The sequence below is a fragment of the Herpailurus yagouaroundi genome, unplaced genomic scaffold, assembly GCF_014898765.1.
Source record: "Herpailurus yagouaroundi ecotype Mexico unplaced genomic scaffold, PumYag 165, whole genome shotgun sequence".
In the NCBI taxonomy this organism is placed as follows: domain Eukaryota; kingdom Metazoa; phylum Chordata; class Mammalia; order Carnivora; family Felidae; genus Herpailurus; species Herpailurus yagouaroundi.
In genome coordinates, this window is record NW_024412406.1 from 29337644 (window position 1) to 29355736 (window position 18093).

General features: G+C 38.5%; 1 protein-coding gene across 2 annotated transcripts in view; it reads left to right on the forward strand.

Moving 5' to 3' along the window:
• The window catches only part of RB1CC1 (RB1 inducible coiled-coil 1), a 93557-nt gene extending 75928 nt beyond the window's left edge, over positions 1 to 17629 (forward strand). The window contains exons 17-24 of one of the 2 annotated variants that reach the window (XM_040487804.1): positions 217 to 325; positions 426 to 666; positions 7223 to 7277; positions 8384 to 8431; positions 10699 to 10757; positions 12879 to 13015; positions 15362 to 15432; positions 16233 to 17629. In XM_040487804.1, the coding sequence (XP_040343738.1) occupies positions 217 to 325; positions 426 to 666; positions 7223 to 7277; positions 8384 to 8431; positions 10699 to 10757; positions 12879 to 13015; positions 15362 to 15432; positions 16233 to 16310 (798 nt within the window). In that variant the 3' untranslated portion in view covers positions 16311 to 17629. The remainder of the gene's footprint in view (positions 1 to 216; positions 326 to 425; positions 667 to 7222; positions 7278 to 8383; positions 8432 to 10698; positions 10758 to 12878; positions 13016 to 15361; positions 15433 to 16232) is intronic. The other variant, XM_040487805.1, reaches the window with a different exon arrangement.
• Positions 17630 to 18093: the final 464 nt, after the last annotated feature.

Sequence of the window (18093 nt, forward strand, 5' to 3'; positions counted from 1 at the left end):
GCCCCACATCAGCTGACAGTGCAGAGCCCGCTTGGGATTCTCTGTCTCCGTCCCTTTCTGCCCCTCAAACAAACAAACCAAACATACAGCATTTGTGAGCTGCACTGTATCTTCTCCACATACAGATGCACCACGTAAAAATATTGGCTAGTTTATTCAGCCCTGGCTGCTGTGTACGTGCAGATAATTTAAACAGTTGTCATTCTCTTGTTCCAGACCAACTTTAACACTGTTTTAACAAGAGAGAAAATGAGAAAAGAAAACATAATCAACGATCTTAATGATAAGCTGAAAAGTACAATGCAACAGCAAGAGCGAGATAAAGGTAAGTGACGTTTTGTCATGTATTTTCAACGCCTTTTAAGATTAAAACAGTCACATGAAATGTTTATAATGTGTGATTTCACCTTGGGGGGGGCCTCCAGATCTGATAGAGTCGCTGTCTGAAGATCGAGCTCGATTGCTTGAGGAAAAGAAAAAACTGGAGGAAGAAGTCAGCAAGCTGCGCGGCGGCAGTTTTGTTCCCTCGCCCTACGTAGCCGCGGCCCCGGAACTTTACGGAGCATGCGCACCGGAACTGCCCGGCGAGCCAGAGAGGTCAGGCCCGGAAACGCAAGACGAAGGCAAAGCCGACTCGGCGATGGAGACCAGCACGATGTCTGTACAGTAAGTCCGTCCGGCCTCAGCCGCCCCAAGTAGGACAGGCTCTCCAAGCACCGGTGCACTTCCGTGAGCCAAGCGCCAAGGACAGGAAATACGTGTGGCACTGCTGTGCCTGAAAGTTGTGCCTTTTAGGTCTTTGAGCCGCAAAGCCGAGCAATACTTTAGTGTCGCTGACTGTGTGTGTATGTGAGTCGCTTTGGCCTCTTTTCATAGTTTACGTGTGCCCCAGACTTGTCGTGGGCTGCCCGCTGAAGGCTCCCTGCAGGAGTGTGAAGCAGTTCTTGTTCGCAGGAAGTGTTTAAACTCTGAGGTCCACTACCTAGGAGGAAGGGGCGTTACCGTAGTAACGGATGTATTGATTTTGGTGAGTGTGTGTTGGGCGGGGGAAGGCAGAGGAGTTCCTAAAGGGACTATCGTAATTAGAAGGCGTAAGCGACAGAAGGAAGTCCAGACATGGGAACAGTTAACCGGCCGATCGCAGCAAAACCTCTCAAGAAAAAAAAGTATCCAACTGAATTCTACATATGAGAAGCACCTGAAGAAAAATAGTAAGGGGAAAAGTGTGTAAATCATTCAAAGCAAAAGGGTTTTATAAGTTACAGAAGAAGTTTCAGATTTAGAGAGGGCGCGGTTTTACCTTAAGCAGTTGGTTGGTAACTTGTAGTTGCTTAAAAATGTAACTTCGATCAATTGTGTATGAATAGAAAGTGGATTAAATCTAGAACGAGAACTTTGTAGAGCCACAGTTATGGGAGGCCTTTTTCCTCTCGTGACACAATGAAGTAAAAAATAATAAATAAATAAATAAATAAATAAATAAATAAATAAAGCAATAGAGAAACCGTTAAGGAAATTCACTACATACCAGATCACAAAACAAGTCTCAGAGTTCTAAATACTGAAGTAATTACAGCCACTAAGCATAAGCAGTTGAAAATTAGTAACGAAAGTAGTTTATCCATTTGCTAATTTGAATACCTATATATACAACATAGGTATTGATAAGAAAATGAAAATTGAGTTATTTAAGTCTAAACAAAAGTATCAAAAACGAGAGCTATAATAAGGTGGTAACACTGGGACAATTATGTAATCTCAAGTACATGTATGAGAAAATGAAATTAATAAAAGTATGTAAACTATGATAAATAAAATATCAAGTAAAAAGAAGGTACAAATACGTGGAATGAATAGAACCATAACCACACGTATGGATTTAAAAATTACAGAGAATAAGATACAGGTGTAAAAAACCCCAAGGACAGTTTTAACATTTCAGATGGAATGGAGTCAAAGATGATCGTCATGACTCATTGGAGTATTTCAGGAATGCAATAAGTAAATCAAACATCAGGGTGCCTGGGGGGCTCAGTCAGGTAAGCATCTTCTGACTCTTGGTTTCGGCTCAGGTCATGATATCACGGTTTGTGAGTTTGAGCCCCATATTGGGCTCTATACTGACAGTGTGGCACCGGCTTGGGATTCAGTCATTCATATTCATATTCATTCTCTCTTTCTCTCTCTCTCTCTCTCTCTTTCTCTCTCCCCCCCCCCCCACTCACATGCACATGTGCATGCACTCTCTCAAAAATAAAAGTTTTTAAACTATTAAAAAAAAAAAAAAGAAAACCCACGAGAAGATCATATTCAGTGGTGAAACACTGAATGCTTTCCCCTAAAAAATCAAGAGCAAGAAGATGGTCCACTTTGGCTACTTGTATTCAGCATTGCACCTGAGGTTCTATAAAGGGCACTTAGGCAAGAAAAAGAAATTAAAGGCATCCAGATTAGAAAGGAAGAAATAAAACTATCTCTATTTGTATATATAATATCTTGTATATTGACAGTCCCCAGAATTTCACTACAAATTTAAATACTTAAGAATCAATTTAACAGAAGTTGTTTGAGACATGTACACTGAAGGTTACAAAATATTATTGAATGAACTTGAAGACCTAAAAAGACATCCCATGTTCATTGATTGGAAGACTTAATCTTGGGATGCCTGGCTGGCTCACTCATTAGAGCATGCAACTCTTGATCTTGGGGTTGTGAGTTCAAGCCCCACATTGAATGTAGAGATTACTTAAAAACAAAATCTTTAAAAAAAAAAAAAAGACTTAATTTTGTTGAGGTAGCAATACTCTGTGATCTGCAGATTCAACACGGTTGTTGTTGAAATACACCTTTTTTGCAGAAGTGGACAGTGGGTCCTGAATTCATATGGAAATGCAACGAACTCAAAATAACCAAAACAGTCTTCAAAAAAAAATGAAGTTGGAAACACACATGTCCTTATTTCAGAAATTAATACAAAGCTGCAGTAATAAGGATGATGCTAACTGATATATATGTGTGTAGTTATATGTATGTAGACATATATATAAACCATTGAAACAGAGTCTGGAAATAAGCCCTTATATTTATAGTCTGTTGAACCCGAATCCTTGTATTATGGTGCCAGGATGATTCAATGGAGAAATGGTAGCTTTTTCAATAGATGATGCTAGGACAGGAAGGTGAATATCCACAAACAAAGAATGAAATTGGATCTCCTATTTACAAGACAGGGGAATCACAGAGTTAAATGTAAAAGCTAAAATGAAATTAAATCTTCATGACCTTGTGTTAGGCATAGCCTCTTCCTACAAGAATTAACAGTAGGGGTGCCTTGGTGGCTTAGTCGGTTAAGTGTCCCAACTCTTGGTTTGGGCTCTGGTGGTAATCCCAGTGTCATGGGATCGAACCCCATGTGGGGCTCCATGCTGAGGATGGAGCCTGCTTAAGAATTCTACACCCTCTTTCTTGCTCTCCCTTTACCCCTGCCCCCCGCCCCCAGCTCATGTGTGCTCTCTCTCTCTCAAATAAAAAAATTTAAACAAAAAAAAGAATTAACATTTAGAAGACACAATCCCTGCTTTAGTCAGTTGCTTAAAATGTAAATGGGGAATTATACAGAATAATTTAGAAGTCTACATTACTGCTAATACCAGACATAAAGAATTGTAAGAAACTACTATGTACAATCATTTACAACAAATTGGGCAATCTAGAAGACATGGATACACTCCTAGAAACATACAACCGTCCAAGACTGAGTCATGAAGAAATAGAAAATCTTAACAGGCCAGTTAAGTAAGGAGATTGAATCTGTAAGCAAAAACCTCCCAGCAAAGAAAAGTCTGGGACCAGATGGCTTCACTGGTGAAGTCTATCAAACATTTTTTTTAAAGAAGAACTAATACCAACCTTCCTGAAACTCTTCTAAAACATAGAAGAGGGAAGAGCTCTACGGAACTCAATATATGAAGCCAGCATTACCCTGTTACCTGCATGACAGGGGGGCTACAAGAAAAATACAGGGCAGTATCCATAATGAACATAGATGCAGAAATGCTCAGCAATATATTAATAAACCAAGTTCAGCAATGTACGAAAGGGAATGTACACCAGGATCAAGTGGGATTTATTCCAGGGATACAAGGGTGGTTCAACCTCAGCAAACTGGTGTGATCTACCCCATCGACAAAACAAAGAATGGCCATCGTTTAATCGTTTCAGTAGATGAGGAAAAAGCACTTGACAGAATTTTCTACATCAATCCTTTCATGATAAAAACTCTTCACAAAGTGGGTGTAGAGTGAATGTACCCCAACATAATAAAGGCTGTATACGCGAAACACACAGTTAACATCATACTCGACAGCAGAAAGCTGAACGTTTCTCTGTAAGATCTGGACAAAGCAAAGATACCTACTCTCGCCACTGCTTTTCACCATAGTGTGCTGGAAGTCCTAGCCAGAGCAATTAGGCAAGAAAAGGAAATAAAAAATACCCAAACAGGTAAGGAAGAAGTGAAATTCTCTCTTTGTAGATGACATGATGATATGGAGAAACCCCTAAAAGACTACCAAAAACTGTTAGAACTAATCCTAAGTTCAGGAAAGTTGCAGGACATGAGATCAGTAATGTTTTTATATGCTAACAATGAGATACGAGAAACTGTCCCATTTACAATTGCATCAAAAAGAGTAAAATACTTAGTAATAAATTTAACCAAGGAGGTGAAAGATTTGTACACTGAAAACTACAAGATGTTGGTGAAAGAAATTGAAGAAGACACAAATAAGTGGACAGAGATTTTGTGTTCATGGATTGGAAGAATTAAAATTATGAAAATGTCTTTACTAACCAAAGCAATCTGAAGATTCTTTGCAATCCCTGTCAGAACTCCAGTAACACTTCTCGCAGAAATGGAAAGGAGCAATCCCAAAATTCATACGTGTCAGAAACAAATTCCTGCATATTAGGCAACTAAAATTTGACAAGGGAGTTTAGGAATGCCCAGTAGGGAAAGGATAGTGTCTTCAATAAATGGTGCTGGGAAAACTGGACAGCCACATGCAAAAGAATGAAACCGGATCCCTATGTTAACACCATACACAAAAATCACCTCAAAATGGATTAAAGACTTAAATATAAGACCCAAAACTGTAAAACTCAGAGAAGAAAGTATAGGAGAGAAGCTCCTTGACATTGGCTTGGCAGTGGTGTGGGGGTTTTCACTGGAAGCAAAGACAGCAAAAATAAACAAGTAGGACTACATCAAACTAAAAAGGTTCCGTACATCAACAAAATCAAAAGACAACTTACGGAGTGGAAGACAATAGTTGCAAATTATATATCTAATACGTTGTTAATGCCTCAAATATATAAAGAACCCACACAACAGCAAAGAAACAACCCCCGTTAAAAAGTGGGCAAAAAATAGACCTTTTTCCAAAGAGGACGTACGGATGACCTACATGAAAAGGTACTCGGTGTCACCAATCATCAGGGAAATAGAAATCAAAGCCACAAGATATCAGTCTCCTCGTATCTCTTAGGATGTCTGTTGTTTAAGAGGCAGTGGGTAACAAGTGCTGGTGAGAATGTGGAGAAAAGAGAACTCTCACGAACTGTTCGTGGGAATGTAAACTGGTACAGCCAGGATAGAAAACAATATGGTGGTTCCTCAAGGAATTAAAAGTAGAGCTGCCATATGATCCAGCTGTCTCTCAGCTCTGGGCACATCTGTGCGAAAGAAATGAAGCCATTATCTCAAAAGAGATCTCTGTCCTCCCATGTTCACTGCAGCAGTATTCACAGTAGCCAATACATGGGAACATCCTAAGTATCCCTTGATGGATGAATGGATTAAGAAAACGGTGAAGAAAAATATTTCACGAATTATTCTTCAGCCATGAGAAAGAAGGAGATTCTGCCCTTTGCAGTAGCGTGGATGATCCTGGAGGCCAACATGCCAAATGAAATAAGCCAGCCAGAGAGAGACAAATAACGCATAGTATGCCTTATATGTAGAATCTTTAAATAAAAAGTCAAATTCATAGAGTAGAAAAGTGGTTGCCAGGAGCTGGGGCTGGGAGGGGCAAGGTTGGATAAAGGTTGCAATCTTTCAGTTACAAGTTATAAGATGAACAAGACCTAAGGATGTAACATGGTCACGGTAAATGATAACACTGTGTTGTATAGTTGAAATTTGATAAGAGAGTAGAATTTCAGCATTCTCCCTGCCTTGCCAGAAAGGTAAGTGATGGAGGTGTCAGTTGACTCATGGAACTTACGTTTTCACAATGTGTATGTATATCACATCATCATATTTTACACTTTGAATGTCTCCTAATTTCTTTCCCAATTGTGCCTCCATAAAGAATTGTAATAAAAATACAACGTTCAAGCCTGTACCCTATTAGACATTTTTTTCTTTTCTAACTTTTGAGTGTTTTAGTGCGATGGGCAGTTTTACACATGGCAGAGAGACGAGCACATTTCTAGCCACTTAGTAGTACCGCTGAAATCTTTATTGAGATCTGGTTTATTTTTTTGTGGAATAAAACTTTAAGTTCTGTCTGTAGCTTACTCATAGATGTATTGTGTTTTGTTTCTAGTTTTAATGGTGAAGCCACCCAGGAAATAACCACTTTATTGGTACCACGCATTAACCCACACGTAGGAAGGGGAGCGCTTCTTCCTCTCTGGGGGAAAACTTCAGATTCAAAAGACATGGCCCCTAGAAAAATGCATGCACAACATTTTGCTTATAATTTCAAAAGGTTTGTCGATCTGGGTTCAAGACCTCCAGTACAAAGAACACATACCATTGAAATGTGTCCTAATTTAAACATTAAGGCTGCTTTTGAAAATGTAGTCCAGAGGCGCCTGGGTGGCTCAGTCAGTTGAGCATCCGACTTCAACTCAGGTCATGATCTCACGGTTCATGAGTTCGAGCCCTGCATCAGGCTCTATTCTGTCAGAGCCTGGAGCCTGCTTCGAATTCTTTGTCTCCCTCTCTCTCTGCCCCTTCCCCGCTCGCACTCTGTCTCTCTCAAAAATAAATAAACATTAAAAAAAAAAATTAAAAAAAAAAAAAAGAAAATGTAGTCCACATCTTTAATTTTTAAAGTGCTCTGTAGTAATAGTTAAATTTCCAAATCTTATTGAAGAATGTAAAGTCCAGAATTTTAAAAGACTTAAACTAAAATAAATCATTCTCTTTTAGAGAAAATATCCATATGCTCTCTGAAGAAAAACAGAGAATAATGCTGTTAGAACGAGTAAGTAAATTTCTTTCTTGAAGTGCAGTGTTGACTGTGTTCGCGTTCATTTTGGACGCTGTTACAAAATGTGTATATTGAAAACATACCAAGTTGTGTTTATAAAGTTAGATCTTTTAAAAAGTGGTTACTTCTGTGATTAATGTTTTGAGAAATCCTGTCATTTTTTTATTCTAGTGGCTAAATATTTGGTAATAGTATTCCAGGTCTGTTATTTGTCATTTCTTCCCAGTAAATGAAGTCTATATCCGAGAAGAAGATTGGTGGTCTTTATAAAATGAATATAGGGAATAATGGTTTTATTTAATAACAGTTCAGAATGCAACAAAAGATTATAAATAGGAACCCTCATGTATTTATTTCAAAAACAAGGTAAGTATTTTCTAGAAGTGGGCAAAAATAGAGTATGAATAATGAAGACAAGTTAGGGGTTTTGTTCTTTGGGTTTTTTTGAGATTAATTGAAATTTTAAAAAAATGGCAATGAGGGGTTTCCTCTCAATTGTACTATCAGGTTATATATAATTTTGATTCAGAGTTAACGTATCCTTATTCATAGATCACTTTCATTCCTTGGGCTTTTAAGATTTTCAACATTTTCTCTTGCTCTTTTCAGGCTTAATCGTCCAGTAAGACTCCAAAGTCAGAATTCTATAACTTTGTGTTCTATCGTGCATTCTTTTCTTATTAAAGGGTTGTGTGACCACCTTTGTGAAATTCAGCTGGGGTGTGTGTTACAACTACAGAATCCTCCTCTTAGGCCAGACCTGTTCCTATCCCCCGTCTCCTGTCTATCCCCGAAGAGTCTTCGGGAATAGCTCCCAGCTATTTACTGCACATTTACAAGTTCCACAAGTAATTCTAATGCGTATTAAACTTTGAGAACCCTCAGCTTAGGTAAAGGTACCTAAAATTGTTCTAATTCTCTCTCAAGCCTGTAAATAATTAAAACAGTTGGAAAGGATCCATAAACAAGAATATCCTCACCAACTTTTCATACTAGATCAGAACATTAATGTGAAGATGAAGGAAATCTGACAGTTACGAAGTTTCAAGTAGAGAAGGTACAAGGGATAAACCACAGGTCCCTTTTTTTTCCTCCTGCAGACATTACAATTGAAAGAAGAAGAAAACAAGCGGTTAAATCAAAGACTGGTAAGTTATTTTTCTTGGCCAGTAGATGTTAACATTTCAAAATGTTTTGCATTACATTTCATTATAAATACCGTCAGCAACATGTTTGGTTCGATGAATTTATTTCTAGTAGTTTCATTGGGCCGTGTGGGTCATTAATGACTTGAGTCTCAGAGAGGTGACCGTAGGTCAAAGCTGACTACCTTACTAATGTCACGTTAATATCAGTCAGCAAATTCAAGACAGTGTTTCCGGTGATTGATAAGCTATGATCACTTAGGATTCCGTAATTACATGTATTTGTAACATCAAGTTGGGATTCTTAAGTCAGTAGCTCTTTATAGTTAGAAGTACTTTGTATAGGCCTTTTGGAAATTAACATATTCACTCTTAAGGGTGCGTAATTAATACATTATGTCCGTTCACTTTTTTTTTAAACCGAACATGTTTGATCCTGACACTTTGCATGATACCCTGTATAATCTTCTGAATTAATCTTGACTTTACTCTAACCTGCAAACATATTGACCAATTACTTGAACAGTTGTACAGTTGATCTTGCTTGTTTTAATAAGGCAGTTACTTCATTTTGCAGGTTCTAATAATTGTAAGTTATGAGGAAATAGGAATAATCTTAAGGCGTGTGTTCAGTACTTTTGAAAAGTTTTGATACTGATTAGAATTGAGCTTTTTAAAAACAGTATCTTGTAGGGAAATGTCTGCTTTTCTTTCCTATACCTTATTGAACAGCAAAAATTACATCTAAATTCTGTAGTCATCAGTCATATGGTCGATTAGTCTACAGTCATTATAGTCAATCCTTAACTTATCACCAAGACCATCTTGAGTCTATTTGCTGTTTTTGTAAGTACAGCGAACCGTTGTTCAAAAAGACTGAGAAGAGTTGCCTGTCTCAGACATCATTCAACATGCTGTTTTATGCAGTATTTCCAATAGACTATAAGCTCTGTTTGGCAAGGGTTTTGTAGTCAGTTTTGTCTGTGTTCCTAGCACCTTCAGTAGTAACTGGTACACAGTTGATGCTTGGGAAGTGTTTATGAAAGAAGGAATTTTGCCCTTCAGATCCAGAGGACCCCACTCCCACCCAGAGAGGTGTCTCAATGTTACGTATACTTTCATGTCCATTTACAACTGTTTCCACAGTGTTTTCTTAAATCTAAGACCTCGTTTATAATAAATATATGAAAAACTTAAGCTTTTTAAAAAATCTGAATAAAATATGGTCCAGAAAATGGATGGTCAAACTTGCCTTCACTGGCAGTATGTAGACCATTTGGATGATTTTGATAATAAATTGCTGTACTTTTAGGCCTTTCTGTTCATTATTTGTTATTGTTCTTTTTATTTTGTTTCAAGCACTAATGAGACCCTTCGTTATTCCAGATAATGTTCAGAGAGCAATGGAAGAAATTCTGAGAATCAGAATTAGACTTAATAAGAGAAATCCACTTGTCTGTCCTTGATTTGTGCTACCCACTCTGCTTGGGAAGTGAAGGCATCTTTACCATCCTTTCTGGCCCTGAGACTGGGGGACACGTGCCCCGTGTGTCATGTGATGGTGTCAGAAATGGATTAAAGCCCGTTTGAAGAGCAAACCGTCCCAGCTGGGCGAAGGCAACAGCGCGTCAGCTCGCGTGTCTCGTCCCATTTTGTTCGTCATCAGGAGAGGAAATGGGTGACAGTCACACCTTTCCTCATTTAGCACTTGCTCAGAATTGTGGGTTTTTAAACTGAAGCTTCTCAGAAGTTGGCTTGGACGTCAGAGAGGGACTTTACCGACTCTCAGAACTTTGTTCTCTGACCCACATTTCAGCCAGAGTAGCATTGTGTTTATTTGTTTTTCCAAGTTACTGAGTCTTTGAGTAAGATTTTCCTGCAGAGTTTTTTGGTTTATTCTTTTACCAGTAGATTTGAAACTGATGTGTTAGAATTGACAAACTCTTCTCCAAAAATTGTTAATCTCTTTCCCTGTGATATTTTTAATATTAGCTATGGAATTACAAATAAAATATTCTATACGTAGTCTTTAATGCAGCCAAATTTGATTAAGAAAATAACATAAGTAAAAGTGTAGGTGAATTTGTCCACTGAAAATTATTGTTGAAGGAAAAGAATTACATTAATGAACCTTATGCTTGGACTCTTAAAAGCTGAGGCACAGATCTGAATGTGTGTGACATCGAGAGAAATTTTTGCAGCAAGGACCTAATAAATACATGTGGTGCTTTAACTGTGTAAATAGCTTTATGAACTGTCCATTTTTTTAGATGTCTCAGAGCATGTCTTCGGTATCCTCAAGGCATTCGGAAAAGATAGCTATTAGAGAGTAAGTATTTTATTTATATTTTCTCAAAGTTTTTCCTGTGAAAGAGAGTCACTGATTTAGATAGTATAGGATTGTTAACGGAAATATATTTCAGTGGCTGTGATCCTTCAGATTTCAGGTGCATTGAGCTGAGTGTTTTGTACTCATTGGTAGTAAAACATTTTCTGTTAAAAGCAAACGTTTTCTAAATTATTCTTGGAAACATGAGGATTACATTCAATTACAGCTTTAATTATCATTTGTACACAAATACTTCTGAAATCTTTTTGACTCCACTTTTCAGCTGATGCCACCTCTTTAAAAAAAATTTTTTTGCATTTATTTATTTTTGAGAGACAAAGACACAGTACAAGTTGGGGAGGGGCAGGGAGAGAAGGAGACAGAATGTGAACCAGGCTCCAGGCCCCGAGCTGTCGGCACAGAGCCCGACGCGGGGCTCGAACTCACAAACCGCGAGATCGCGACCTGAGCCGAAGTCGGCCGCTCAACCGACTGAGCCACCCAGGCACCCCCAATGCCACCGCTTCTAAATCCTGTTGATCACCTTAGTGTTTTTCATTTTCGATCGGAGAGTCATTTCAGATAGGAGATTTTTTAAGTTGCAGTGTTTCTGGTTTCTGTTTTTCAGACTTCATTCTAATTGATACACTACAGATTCATAATACACTATTAAATTTATCAGTTGAATAATTTCACAGACAGCCGTCCTGTTCCACATTACCTCACAGTAATATATTGGGTTTTGACACGGGCTGTTGGAAAGGAGGGTCTCCGTAATAAGGTTTTTGAAAAGCATTGTTAACAGCTCACAAACACTGGTTAGTCTTCTGTATTTTGTCTGTAATAGGTCTGTCAGTGACATTTTTGGTTGTCAGACGTCTGTGGTTACTGACCCTCATTAGAATCTTCTCTTTTCTCAGTGATTTGAAAGGGCTAAATGGTATCTGCTTTTATGTATCAGCTGTATGTCAAGTCAGATCCAGGGTTGGGCCTTTCAAAGATTAGAATGGGATGAGCTTTATGAAAAAGAAAAAACTGCCAGGGAGAGGCCCTATCTGCCTTTTTAAAGATGTTCTGGTGTTTAGCCAAAACAGTGCCTGCCACGTCCTGTGAGGCGGGCATCGAGGGTTTTTAGGATAAGCAATTAATGAATAAAAAACTGTTCTCTTTTAAAAGCTTTCCCAGTGATTCTGATGATTTATCAGGTGCAAGACCTACAGAATTAAATGATCGTGGCAAGTGTGAAACCCAAGATTAACTTTCCTTGTTTCTTTTTTTTATTAAGTTTTTTAATTCAAATTCCTGTATAGGTAACGTACAGTGTTACCTTAGTTTCGGGTGTGCAACGTAGTATTTCAGCAACTGTGTACGTTACTCAGTTACTCAGTGCTCAACATGATAAGTGTACTTACTCTTAATCCATCCCCCACCCCCCTCCCCTCCGGTAACCACTGCTTCTGTTCAGCATAGTACTGGAAGTCCCGGCCACAGCAGTCAGACAGCAAAACGAAATAAAAGGCGTCCAGCTCTGCAAGGAAGACGTATTACTTCCGCTATTTGCAGATGAGATGATACTACATCAAGAAAGCCCTAAACCCTCCACTAAAACACTGCTAGACTGAGAGAGAAATTCAGTGAGGCCGCAAGATTAGCCTTCAAGGCCTGTTCATATTTTCAACATTTTGAAAACTGATTCTGAAGAGAGCATCACTTAGAGCCTATGGGCAGCTACACCCACTTCCTTCTTTCCTCGCTCCGTGTTTCAGGCCTCACCCTAAAGCAGTCATTTCCACCGACTTGTTTAAGCCTGATTAAGTACATGAACTGAACACTGCTGGGTTTTCTTTCAAACAGAAGAGCACTATACCCAGAGACAGAAATAGCAGGTAGCACGTAGTGTGAGTGGAAGATAAAGGATGAACATCTTCTTCCTGTGACTAGATGACTGGGGGGGGGGGGGTCTACCCCCTCATCCAAGCATTTGTTTTGTTTTGTTTTTCTAAACAATAGGTAGTGTTTGATACTTGAATATAGGCTGAACACTGCAGAATATATGCTTGAAGTTTCCAGAAGAGTGCGGCAGTGACTCTTCAGGGCAATAAGTTACACTCCTTTCTTCAGTTTTCAGGTGGGAGATTTGGTGCTCATCATCCTGGACGAGCGCCATGACAATTACGTGTTATTTACTGTTAGTCCAACCTTGTATTTCCTGCATTCGGAGTCTCTGCCTGCCCTGGATCTGAAACCAGGTGAGGGTGGTAAGTGTCACATCCGGAACCACACTAGCGAAGCTGGAGCGCACGCAGTATGTCAGAGGTTTTCCCCTCCTGTCTAACCATAACGGAATTACATCACTCAGACGGAACTCTGCTTAATACATTTTTGTTTTTGTTTTGTTTCGTTTTTTCGTTTTGTTTTTGTTGTTGCTGCTGTTGTATAAAATCTGCATTATCCGGATTATTTTCCAGGATTCTACTGACAGTTCGAAAATAGAGTGGATTTAATGAGATTGGATCAGATATACCCTAGCAGAGGCAGAGTTATATTGTCAAAATTCTCATACACGTGCAGCCTATTTTAGCTTAGTACACACTCATTTGTCTATTAAGGCAGTAAAGACCAGGTTTAGAAAAAAAGTTCTCCAGTTGTAAAATGCCTTTTCTAGCCTACTTATCATCTTACGTTCTTCCTTTTTTTTTTTTTCTTTCATTAAACTTTTCAATACTTACTGGGTTTTTTTGGCTTTTTTAAAAAAACTTTGTTAAAATATACTAAATTACAGTGTCTATTGTCTATTGCTTTGATCTTTAAAAGAGAAATAGATACCTTGGGATACTTAGCTTAAATAGGATTATTAAAGTACAGGAATATATGCCCATTACAATTGATGTGTCCGTGTGGAATGACTTACCGACATGGGCAAATACCAATTCTTGAATTAGGCCAGTGTCACGTGATCACTCCATCATGGCTGTTGGTGATGGGTTATACAGAAATGTGCATGGACTTGTACAGTTTTCGTAGAACCTTGAAAAATGAGAAGATAAGCTTACAACATACTGATTTTGTGCCTTGAAAACAATGAACGTTGTATTTTTTTTTCGATTTTCTGGGTTTTTTTTTCATTTCTTTAAATTTTTTTATTTGAAAATGATTCTGAAATTTACCAAAAAGTTGCACAAGTACCAGCGTTTAAAAAAAACAAGAAAAGACCTATAGACTTTTACAGATTCGCCTGTTGTTAACATTTTGCCCCATTTGTTTTATTCTACATGTGTATGTCTAAATGTATAAATGCATAAATATACACAAATGTGTTTATTTTTGTTTCCAGAACTATAAGGGGCTAAGTTATATCATGGATCTTTAAAAATTTCAGTGTGCCTTTCCCAAGAATAGGAGAGTTAGTGTTTAAATCTAGGAAACACTTCCTGTGTACCCTTAGAGGTCACAGTGCACGTGACCACGTGAAGGGCTATCACAAGTCTTGGAGAAAAGAATTTAACAGTCTTACTTTACCAAGGAACTCTACCCTCCTGACCCCCACCCCACCCCCACTTTTTTAAAGAAATACAAAATACTAGAGTGTTTTTATGCCCTTGACAGTGGGACCCGTTTCTCCTCAGACATAAAACATAAGCATTCAGTTTTAGGTCATTCTTTTCAGAAATCACGCATTATCTGTGAAGTGCTAAATTACTCTGTAGAGCATTTTCCATTTCTGATAGTTCATTCATGATATCCTTCATTTATATCCTGCCAAACTATGTTTAGGGAATAAAAATCAGATTTGTCTTCTCTTGGGAATCTCAGGCTTTAGCCTAAGCAGATCATTTATTGACCCAATACTTTGGAAATCAACTCTTTTATTAGCTTCTCTTTTAATGAATTTAAAAATGAAATGAGTACTCTCCCTTTCTTAGCTTGTCACACTTTGGCTCTTTGAGGATTAGCTTTTCATCCTGTCTCCCCCCCGCATTTTCCATCTCCCCTTCACACAAGCACCGCCCTTCCGGGCTTTGCTTCTTAACCCGTTAGCCCTTAATCGTTATTTATTGTGCACCAACCATGTTACCGCTGCCGTGCCAGGCGCTGTGCGGGACAGATATGACACAGGCTCCTACCCTTGAGCACTGACGTTAAAAGCACCCCCCACCCCCACCCCCCACCCCCCCACAAAGGCAGTGCTTTGCTTTGAACCTAGAGGATAAATTTTGTCTGAATAACTGTCTGCTTTCAGAAATAGAAATGGTCATCTTCATTAGCATTTCGGTAGATGGCACTGTTGAGCTAATTTAGAATTCCTAGCTTTATTTGTTCATGATTTGTACTTAGATTATTTGTAGTTCTTGAACTTTTATTAGTTCTGTGATTTGCTTTACCATCTATATTTAGTGAGGAAAGTTAAAATCAATGGCTGAAAAGTAAAATGATTCCATTTCTGTTTCAGAAAACATTTTGTTTTTTAGGGATTTCAGTTTTAAGAGTCTTACACCTTTTTTCACTTCTGAGAACTTTATTCGTCTGTTTTGATTCTGACAGTTAATGTTTTCATGACTAATTATAACTACTTTTAAAAAGAAACTCACACTTTCATTCACTAGCTTCAGGTGCATCTCGAAGACCCTGGGTACTTGGAAAAGTAATGGAAAAGGAATACTGTCAAGCCAAAAAGGTAAAAACTACATCAGATAATATAAACCTAGGAATCATAAGGAAGATTCAGATTCACATACTCCTTTACACAGAAATTGTTAATAGGGCAGTGGTTGGGTTTTAGCTCACTTGATCGAGTTAGGCCTAGTTAGGCCTTGAGTTTAAGGAGTGTGAGTATGAACCAGGAGTTTTACAAGGATTTGTTATTTCTCTTTAGAGAGTAGACATGGATAGATGATTACCAACAACTCATCAGCCTGTGCATGAAAACTACTACGCTCTTCTGTTCTGTGACTATCCAGTTATTAGTGTTTTGGTGTGCGAAGAAAGAACACGTAGCATAACTGATGATTGAGTGCATCTGTTTGTAGGCAGAGTTGTTTTCTTGTTTTCGTATGCTATCCCCCGGGAAGGAAGATAACGTGAACTATCTGATGGCTGAACACGTACCTGACTGTAGTGTCAGCAATGTCGACACTGTAGAGTCGGTGGAATCTACCGAACGGTTTGGGGCCTCTCTGCTCCAAAGCACTGATGGAACTTAAACTGTGTACGGACAGTTCTTCGGTACGAAATCGTGACCTGTGGCTCCGTTTGTACCGTATTATTGAGCAACGATTACCAGCTCTTTCTTCCATCGATATTAGTGGTTCCGTGTACTCTCAGCCTGGGGAGGGGCGGGTCTCGGGTACTTTGGTAAAGACTTCTGCTCGCCCGTGCTCCCCAGCCCCCAGTACTCTCGCACTGAGTAGTACGATCGGACAGTACTGTGTAGTTTGGTTTTAACCATTGAAGTCATTCCTCTTCTTTTCTTCTTAGGCACAAAACCGATTCAAGGTTCCTCTGGGGACAAAGTTTTACAGAGTGAAAGCTGTGTCATGGAATAAGAAAGTATAACTTAAGGAAGAAATCAAACGTCCTGTGACACCTTCCTGATCTGTCCTACAGTGCTTACTCATCACTCCAAAAACAGCAGGCCGTCTTTTTATACGGAGGTCGCCGTGACAATACACTTCACTGGTGTATATCACTTCCTTTTTAACTGGCTACGTTTTAGGAACAATAAATTCATCAAAAGCCTTGGCCGACTTAAAATGGTTTTGTTTTTGGTTTTTTTACCCAAATAACTAGAAATGCGGACCAAAGTAGTTCATTTTCTCAAAGGGCATACCCTGCATTGTGGCTTACAGTGAGCCATATTAATTGCCTGTTACATATACATTAGCTTGGACTTAGATAGTAAATGTTAGCTCTTATTACCAGCATTTGTCCTTTTGTGAAATCAATATCAGAAAACTTGCACTCTGAAACACATTCTTTATAAAATGTATAAATTCTTCAGAACTATTTAAAGAGGAGTGTTACTGCATGCAGATAATCATAACTTTGAGTTTGCGTCTGTAGATTACTAAAGCAAATTGTTTCATTTGTTTTTTTAAATGCCCTTTGACGTTTCAAAATAAAAACTTGTCATTTGATCGACTGATGTTAAGGCCAGCCGTAATCAGCAGTCTTCAAAAGCACTTTGAACAGCGGCCACCTGGGTTCTACGGGGAAGCGTGTGTGCTCTTGACCGTTTCAAACGCGGCACTCAAAACCTTCCCAACCTCTTTTGATTTGGGTTGAAAATAATCCTGTTGATGAAATCGTAATCCATGGTTTGAGTTCAGAAAAAGCATATTCATTGTACATTAACCATTTAGAGGTCATTTAAATAACAAAATATTGTATTGTAAAAGACATGTAGAATTTTAAAACAATAAAGATTTGAACCTGTAAATGTGTGTGCCTTTTAAAGAAGGATGCATTTTTAATATATTCGAGTGATTGCTGGGAAGTGTGAAAAACTTGTTCTGTATCATATCCGAAGAGAAACATGTTTATTACAAAAATGTTCTTTAACTATATACTATGTAACAGGGTAAAACAGTGTTCTGTAGAATAGAATTGTGTAAACTCGATATTTAGACAAATTGCTACGGAGCAAAGGTATTTAAATGAGTTAGTTGAGTTGGAGGAGGCTTGTTTCAGGTTTGTTGCTAGAGAACGATAATAAAATGATTCTTTTTCAGAAAATATTTAATTTCTTCTTAAAAATAAGTTAAATATTTTTTTAAATATGTATATCTAATAGTACAGAAAATGGAATAAACACCATAGTGTATAGAAAACTGAATTTGACAACATATTCATGAATAAATGAACAAATGATTTCACATGTTTCTATTCAGTCCTTCCATGACCTCTCAGGGCAAAGAATACCAAAGCGATCAACTGCCGTATCTCCAGAGCGGTTTTGTTAAGCAGATTTGGTTGGGTCTGGATGAATCTGCCAGGTGGACCATTTTGACTGACTGGGTGCCTCTCACACATAGAAATATGTGGTCGTTGTGCTGTGGAGCCGCCGTGGCCTGACACACGACGCGGAAGCCATCTCATTGACGCTGCTCTTTCATGGATTTTGTCACTTAGCGTTTTTCTTCCATCCTGTTTTATAGCCATCCCATCGGTGTCCACATATCCCTTTATAAGGCACATGGAGAGAACATGCAGTTTTCTTTGTTAAAAAGAGAAATGGATCCTGGCAACACTCTTGGAGTTCTTCCCTTTGTATGCTTACGGTCAGTGTACTGAGCGTTTGGGCATCAGAACCCCTGAGTTCCATCTCGATCTAACCTTC